Source organism: Ammodytes marinus, assembly GCF_949987685.1.
Source record: "Ammodytes marinus genome assembly, chromosome: 20".
In the NCBI taxonomy this organism is placed as follows: Eukaryota; Metazoa; Chordata; class Actinopteri; order Uranoscopiformes; family Ammodytidae; genus Ammodytes; species Ammodytes marinus.
In genome coordinates, this window is record NC_137224.1 from 13,525,826 (window position 1) to 13,534,400 (window position 8,575).

The 8,575-nt window shown below is 39.1% G+C and overlaps 1 protein-coding gene across 1 annotated transcript; it reads left to right on the forward strand.

The window, feature by feature from the left end:
* The first annotated feature begins 233 nt into the window (after positions 1–233).
* Positions 234–8,097, forward strand: pdpk1b (3-phosphoinositide dependent protein kinase 1b). Its single transcript, XM_080049529.1, has 14 exons — positions 234–353; positions 2,266–2,556; positions 2,765–2,807; positions 2,917–3,054; positions 3,187–3,331; positions 3,439–3,536; positions 3,682–3,757; positions 3,847–3,915; positions 4,142–4,238; positions 4,408–4,581; positions 4,752–4,969; positions 5,112–5,169; positions 5,519–5,671; positions 5,785–8,097. Exons 1-14 carry the CDS (start codon positions 330–332, stop codon positions 5,896–5,898), a joined length of 1,698 nt encoding a protein of 565 aa, XP_079905655.1. The 5' UTR covers positions 234–329; the 3' UTR covers positions 5,899–8,097.
* Positions 8,098–8,575: the final 478 nt, after the last annotated feature.

Here is an 8,575-nt window from a genome sequence, read left to right on the forward strand (position 1 = left end):
GTTATAAAAGACTTGTTGATACACCTCGCTACAGTTCTTAATTAGTCAAACTTAGACAGACGGACGCAAAGATAGGTTGCAGGCCACGTTTGCAGCGGTATTTGAATATCAACAACAGCAGCCGTCTAACTCAGTTCCTATCAGGAAAATGAAGTCGAGTAGGTTGTAAATGTGGCGAGGGGGGCGGACACAGCGGGACTCTCCTCCGCTGTCCTGCGGTAACATTGTTGTGGAACGACGTCACAGCTCGAAAATGAAGGCGCAGAGGCAGCCATTACTGGAGCTTCTCTAATTATTTTATTCTAAATAAATACTCGCGGAAAACTCCCATGGCAAGAGCTACAAGTCAGCTGGTAAGTTTTGAAACTTTGATGAGAATAACAGCTCGAAGCCGGTGCTGAAAATGTACGATGTGGCGGCTGTTTGACAACAAATAGTTAGGTCGGGCCTTCATGTGAAGCCGCAAAAGACCGTTCAACGTTACGACTCACTAGCAACGCTCGCTAATGTTGGCTAACACAACAGTGTTTGCTACGTCAACCAGTGTTGTACAACACCTGTCTTGATTCATGACTAATGGCTTGACTAATTATTAAGTATTGGTTGAGCATTTATCAGTGCATGATATTAGTTTTACACGATGTGTGAGCATTTCCCCTTGGTCAGTAGCATTATCTGTTGGCTGACGTTAGCTAAACATGTTCGCGCTTTCTGAGCGATGCTCCTGCCTGCTAACAAGCTAACGTTAGCTTTACTGTGCTCCACCTTTGGTTAGAAGATAGCTTTTTAAGGTTAACGTTGTGGAGCTCTGTTGTCAACCCATTAACTTTTCAATTTGGACATTAATGTCGGCGCAGTAACTTTGAACAAGATGAAGTAACGTTATGCTGTGTAAAAATGGTACATAGTGTTGAAGTTACTATATGTTACCTGGCTTGCTAACGTTAGCTAATTGACTGGCTGCTAGCGTCAAGTTTATAACTCGCTGTCAGTGTGGGCCGGCATTATTTGACAAGGCAACAGGAGCTAACCTTAGCCTAGCAGTCGTTAGTTAGCAAAGAAAGTTCGCACAGGCCTGTTGTTACCCGAGTACTCAGGGTTGGGTTAACGTTAGCTGACATTTTCTTACAACCATTACGTGGTTGACCAAAAAGAAATGGTCAGTAGTTAGTTATACGACCAGTTGGCAACCATACAGTCAAGTCCGGATAAGGCAGCTAAATGGCCACACCTTGGTTTGAATGAGAAGAAGCTAGGGCCAACTGAACTAAATAACCTTAACTGAGTGGTAAGCAGCAATCAGCAATGAGTGTCACAGCCTTTCAGTGAGTTAAAAATAATTACTTTGGTACAAACACCCAACAGTTACTTGTATAGAACAACTACTGCCACCTTTGAGTCTTCAACAATCATGTGGTGGGTTTCTCGTCAGTGTTTGATTGCGTTTGCTGCCATGTCAGTGTAATCATGTTCATACACATTTGATGAGTTCAGTGCAGTAGTGGGTGGTAAGTACAGCTGTCACATGAAATCAGTTACTTGGACATAGTTTTTACAACTTTAACACCGAAGGGTGGGACCACCAGGTTCGGAAGCAGCTCTTAAATAGTGGCTGCTTATCAATTCTAGACTTTGCTCCTCAAGTGGTCTCATTGAAATTGTAAATTTAAGTTATGCTTTTCTACCAAGAGTCATAGCTACAGATAATTTATGTCAGCAACCATGGGAAGTGGGTCTCCTCTTTATGATCCCGATATGCCAGGTCTCCTCCAATGTTATACACACATTTTCTTGCATTTGCTCATATTGTAGTGTTGTTGTAAATACAAGACAAAAAAAATCACAGTTCAAAGTGTTGAACAGGATAATATATATATATATAATGTGTGTGTGTGTTTATGCACTTTTTTTCTCTTTATTTTTAATTTTTACTACATTGAAACCTACAACCAAGAAATCAACATAATATAACAAACATGAGTCAAATCACAACAACCATGACAACAACATAACACTATCATTACCATGATCAACAGCAACTATGACAAGAATAATACAAATCACATACAAAAAAATTAAATAAATGTTATTAGGAGCGGATCTCACCGTATATTGTAATATTTTATTCCGGGCATTCTTGATGGCCTAAGATTTCCTGTCATATAAGATTTGCACTGCTTTAGACTAGGATTTTTATTTGAAACAAGAATTACAACTGCATCACCCTGCTGATTGACATTCAAAATGTTCCCTCTCCTTTTCCAGTATGATGTTGTGCCCATTCAGCCCAGCGTTGTCATCTGTTCCTGCTCGCATCCATCAATGGTAAGAAACCACCCCGACTCCTGCTCGCCACTTGCTATCCCAGGCGCAAGCAGTAGCCACTGTCCCAGCATGGAGGGCTCAGCCTCACAAGCCCGTGCTGTAGGAGGGTCTGCAAGCAGCCCGGGTTCAGACCTCCGCACACAGCCGGCTGTCCAGGTGCCTCAGCCACGCAAAAAGAAGCCAGAGGACTTCAGATTTGGCAAAATACTGGGAGAGGGCTCATTCTCAACGGTATGTAACTTGCATTCCACATTGCTTTTGAATTGTACCTGGGTATATGTTGCTACATGTATGCTAGCATTCTTTTGATTAATGTACTTGGATGAGTCATCCTCATTTCATTTCAAGTGAATTGACTAAACAGGCCGTGAGAGCTACTAGATTTTTTTCTCAATTCAAACAAGAAAGTAAGATGTTAATTCTGTTCTTTTATCCTTAGGTTGTCCTCGCAAGAGAGAAGGTAACAGAGAAAGAATATGCAAGTAAGTAATAATTCACTCACCTTTGGTGAATTAACTTTATTTCAAGTTGGAAAAGTTACTTAGTGTGTTTTTACTATTATATCCTGAGATTTCCCTTTCTCTCCTCCAGTTAAGATTTTAGAGAAGCGCCATATTATGAAGGAGAACAAAGCCCAGTACGTGAAAAGAGAACGGGATGTGATGTCAAATCTAGATCACCCATTCTTCGTCAAGCTCTACTTCACATTTCAAGATGATGAGAAGTTGTGTATCCTTTTAACAAGTCCAATTTTTCAAGTCATTTTGTATACTAATAATGTATAGTTTGTGTGTAAAACAAATCTAACATTTATAATAATTGATATCTACTAATTAATGTTCCTTAACCAGGTTCTTTTAGATTTTGGTCTCAGCTACGCTAAGAATGGAGAGCTCCTGAAATACATTCGCAAAATAGGTTCATTTGATGAGACCTGTACTAGATTCTACTCAGCTGAAATAGTTTGTGCTCTACAATACTTACACAATAAGGGGATAATACACAGGTAAGACTTTCTGTTATTTCTGTTCTTTTTATCCTTTTTGCTGTTTTCCTTATCAATTTCAAACCTTTCCCAAACCCATAAATTACAATTTATTTTGTTAATTTCAGAGATCTGAAACCAGAGAATATTCTTCTGAGTGAAGAGATGCACGTCCAGATAACAGATTTTGGGACAGCAAAACAGTTATCATCAGACAGTAAACAAGGTATTTCACAATCCTGATTTGAATTGCACTTGTCAGTATTAAGTATAACAAGTGAAGTGGTCAATGTTGCATTTTGCTGTGAGCACTATGAAGTTATTCATCTTCTTACCATATCTTCTTACCATTTATTTTCATCGTTTGGCAGCGAGAGCAAACTCCTTTGTTGGAACAGCACAGTATGTGTCTCCAGAGCTGCTAACAGAGAAATCAGCCTGCAAGAGGTAATTAGGTTTGGTCATCATTGTGATAAAATTCCTAGTAGTTTTTTTTTTTTTTTTTCCTACTTCACATTTCTGTTTTTCGATTTTAGTTCTGACCTCTGGGCCTTGGGATGTATAATCTATCAACTGGTGGCTGGTTTACCACCGTTCCGAGCTGGGTAAGTACTACTGTGATGTTATCACACCTCAGTTAACCCTTGTTAATTCACAATTCAGTAATGGCTAATCATGTTGAATTGCTATTCCTATTAAATTGTAATGTTATTTTATGTGCCAAAAATGCTAGACGTGAGAATATCCTTGTACCAATAATGTATAGAAAACATTTTAACAATCATTTTCTTAACAGTTTCTCTTTTTTCGTGTGTGTTTCATATGTTGTAGAAATGAGTACCTAATATTCCAGAAGATAATAAAGCTGGAGTATGAATTCCCTGAGAAATTCTTTCCCAAAGCCAAGGATCTCGTCAGACAGCTTTTGGTAGGTCATTAAGCGCCATGATTTATATACATAAGATACATTCAAGTGCTTATCATTTCTGTGGATGTAATGTTATATATTAGTTGTCTGTACTAGTCATGATTATTTACCAGGGCAGTGCTTTTTTGAACTGAATAATTATGAATCTGTTTCTGTTTTCTCCCCTCAGTCACTGGACCCTTCCAAGAGGATTGGTTGTGAAGAGATGGGAGGGTACGACCCTTTGAAGCAACACCCTTTCTTTGACAACGTCTCCTGGAGTGATCTACACATACAAACACCCCCCAAGCTCACCCCCTACCTGCCAGCCATGTCTGAGGATGATGAGGACTGCTATGGAAACGTAAGTATTTTATTACAGTCCAATGATCAATTTTGGTCAATTGTTTCCTTATTTATTGTTAAAGACCTATGTTGGATGTCTTGTTGAACGAGAGACCCCTTTCCTCCAAAACCCTGAACATACCGCTAAACTTCAACCAAACATCTCACCTATCTCATTTCCAATCTCAGTACGATGACCTCCTAAGCCAGTTCAGCAACATGCAGGTGGCCCAGTCCAGCTCGTCACACTCCCTATCACCACATGAATCCCAGCCCCCACAGAGGTCCAGCAGCAACATTGAGCAGTACATCCACGACCTGGATAATAACTCTTTTGAGCTGGACCTGCAGTTCACTGAAGAGGAGAAGCAGCTATTGCTGGACAAACAGACCACTGGAAACCTCTGGTAAACCCCTGCAATGTTTCTTCTTGGATTAATGTCCTGCTCATGACCTACAAAATGTGGAACAAAGTTCAATTATAATTAAAAATATTTTAATGTAAATAACAATCTGGGTGTTAATAAACAATCCTGTTTATTCACACAGGCACCAGTTTGTGGAGAACAACCTGATTCTGAAAATGGGCCCAGTGGATAAACGAAAGGTGTGTAATAAGTAATCCATATATTTTATACTACTACTTTTATGTATTTTATTGTTGTATATTTATTCTATTTATTTTTTTAAATATTTAGGAATTGATATAATTTCATTGTTTCATCTTCTTTATAGATTAGATGTTCTTTGCCAACCAGTTGGGTTTTGTAATGGTTTCAAAGTGAAACGTGAACAGGTTTTCTAGTTAAAGCTCAGCATAAATTATGGTGTTGCTCTGACTGCTAGGATATAGGAAGTAATGGGGAATCTCTGCTGTGATGAGGCAAGTCTCATTGGCCTCATAGCCCCCTCTGTTGGTGAACTAATGTCTTGAGAAATTCTGCATTCCATTGCAGGGTCTATTTGCTAGACGGAGACAGCTGCTTCTCACTGAAGGACCACACCTGTACTACGTGGATCCTGTCAACAAGGTCCTGAAAGGAGAGATTCCATGGTCCCTAGAGCTACGCCCTGAGGCCAAGAACTTCAAAACCTTCTTTGTTCACACGGTACACAACAATTTATTTCTAAAGTCTCTACAGCAGCATGTTGAAACATGTCCAATGTTTTAAATTCGTCCATCTGTTTTCTATTTTAATATAATTTTCTGTGATGTTTGCAGCCTAACCGAACATACTATTTGATGGACCCCAGCGGAAATGCTGACAGATGGTGCAAGAAGATCCAGGAAGTGTGGAGAAAGATCTATCAAAGGCACCAAAATCCTGGCCTATAGGAGCAGCATTCCTCCTGTGGCCACTCCTCTTTAGCTCTGAGGCCAATCACTGAGCAGAGTAACACCCTCTTTAGTGCCCTTCATCACCGCAATGTAAACAAACTCTTAGAGACGCTGGCATCTAGACCTTGTTTGTTTTCCTGAGTAGAACCACGGAAAAAATACAACTTTGGATTCAGGGTTGCTTTGCTTGTTCTTTGTGCTCTCTGTGAGGCTTCTATTGCATTTTTCCATGTATGGATGATAAGACTGCCACCATGCACATCTGCTTTTTGTACATTCTGCAGGGTGGGGGTGGGGAGAAGGGCAAGCTTGTCCTGTAGATTGACAACAAGCTTGGGTACCGCTAGGACTATCTCAAATGCAAGGACTGGTTTCCTGCTTCAATGATACCATAACACAAAATCTAGCTTTTGTGAACCAGAGCCTATCCTGATATCTCAATTAAACCATATCCTAATCCTACATTGTACGTGCAAGCTGTAGTCAGGCCCCACTTCTACTGCATATACTCCATAGTTGTAACAGATACTGTAAACTGATTCAATCTCACATGTTTATCATACTCAAATCCTATATATATATTTTTGTCAGAGCCCAAATGTTCCCACGGTATTTGATTTGTTTTTTTAGTATCTTGGTACTTGCTTATTGCAGTCCAATTAAGGTCTCAATGTAACAAAGCAGAGTGCCGTTCTGCAGTGAGACACGGGTCTGAATCAGTCTGTGTACAAGTGTGAGCCTTCCATTGCCGTTACTGAGGATGTATTGCTAACAGAGGGCGGGTAAACATGCCACTAGCTTGGACTTCCTAATCATAACTTGCTTATCTTTCCTGCATGGCCAGTTTTGTGGCTCAGCCCTGTCCGCTTCTCTCTCTTAGGGCACTGGAGATATAGTTTATTCAAGTTTAAAGGTGGGTATTTTTGACTGCATTGGCAACCATAGCGAATATTATTGGATGATTTGGCTGTTCTGTACCATTCACTGGCTATTTCTTTGTGGTGTGAGTTCTTCAATTTATTTTTCTGTGGGATAGTCGGCTCATCTTTAGTACGTCCTATTGAAAACAAAATCTCATGTGCTGACCACCCCATGCTGAACAGAAAACCTTCATCAACAGAGATACACACACATACTATCATTCTCGGAAGCAATCACAGTAAAGCTGTTGTCCCTGGACAAGATGGCAAACCTGCCTCATCGGGCTCAATGGCCCGTCTTTTTATTTTTGTTTTCATCTGACGTTTGGCCCAATAGAAATTAAAGCGATTGATTTAACTTGTGCTTTTGTTTTAGCAATATGTGTTTTCATAATGCTTTTAATTTTCTGACATATTACCTTAAGGTCCTTTCCAAAGGCCCTCTTCCTTCAGCTGATTCTGTGTGTGCAGTGTGTGACTGGAGTATAGGTGAATAGGACCCTCTGGCCCTGGGGCCCGGGGCTCGATGTGGTTGGATGTCAGTTAAGGATATCTATCTGATCCAAATAACCGATGAAATTGCTGTATCTGTCTACAAAGTTGAGGAAGCACTAGAGAAGTGTTTCCTCTAGTTAGAAAAATTGTTTGAATCAAGTCGATGGCAGTCGGTTACATTGTGTATGGAATACTCTACCTGGCTTGTAACTGACTAGAACTGTGATGTACAGATGATGTATTATTAAAATCTGAAGCAAGTAATGCAATGATATTAGGATACAGTTTTTGTATTTTTATTCTTGTATAAGGTTATTTGATGGCTATTGTTTAGCCTCTAGTTCATTCTGTGTTATTTAAATTCTAATATATGAATCATATTTGGATTGAAGTCATGTTCAGGGGCCATGTTGTGTATGTATTGAGATGTAAAGCCTTTGAATGTGAATAATTATTGTAAACTATAATATTTTACAGCTTTTTTCTTACTATATCATACATTTTCTATTTGCTCAGTGATTTAATCATATTCTGATAATTTAATGAATCTGTTCATTCTCTCTCTGATTATTTGTGCGCTAGGTCAGTAGATGTTGAATGATGAATTTTCCACTTAATGCTTGGTAGTCCAGTAATTAAAGCATGTAGGGGTTTAGGCATACAAATAAAGCCATGTGTCCTGTCTTCTGTTAACAACCACAGTCATGACACATTGAAAGCAGCATTCAGTGGCAATGGCATCTCACATTTTGCAGCATGTAAATAAAGTACCGGCCCATTATCAGTGTTTTTTTGTGTCGTGGCTATTACTTCAATGCAAATATCACAGGAGAAAAAGGTTTGGGATACTTAAAAATGTAAGATGTAATAGCATGTGTGTAAAAAATATATATTTTATATAGGGTGACTGCCACCAATGTAGTGAAATGTTACTTTGTTGCTAGTCTATGTTCTGAAGAATCAATGCTCCATCATCCAGCGAGTACCTCGTAATAATATTTATTTTTATAGCAAATTTCATTCAAGAAATGCAGTTTACACTTTTAAATAGGCATAACATGAACAGACAATATAAGATGATATATAGTAGAAAACGCTGCAAGGACAGCAACGTTTTTTTTAAAGACCAGCTAAATAGAAAGGCAAAAGTATTAAAGGCCTAAGTCAATAAAATAAATATTCGTAAAATATTTAACCTGTGAATACATAAGATAGAAGCCCTAATTGAAAAACAGCATGACTCCGTGTTCAGTATTCAC

What these genes read in the sequence shown, in the direction of transcription:
- pdpk1b (XM_080049529.1), top strand. Translation starts at nt 330, where the DNA reads ATGGCAAGAGCTACAAGTCAGCTG. An exon ending in ATGAGGACTGCTATGGAAAC is followed by an intron (nt 4,582 to 4,751) that starts GTAAGTATTTTA and finishes TTCCAATCTCAG; the next exon opens with TACGATGACCTCCTAAGCCA. An exon ending in GCCCAGTGGATAAACGAAAG is followed by an intron (nt 5,170 to 5,518) that starts GTGTGTAATAAG and finishes ATTCCATTGCAG; the next exon opens with GGTCTATTTGCTAGACGGAG.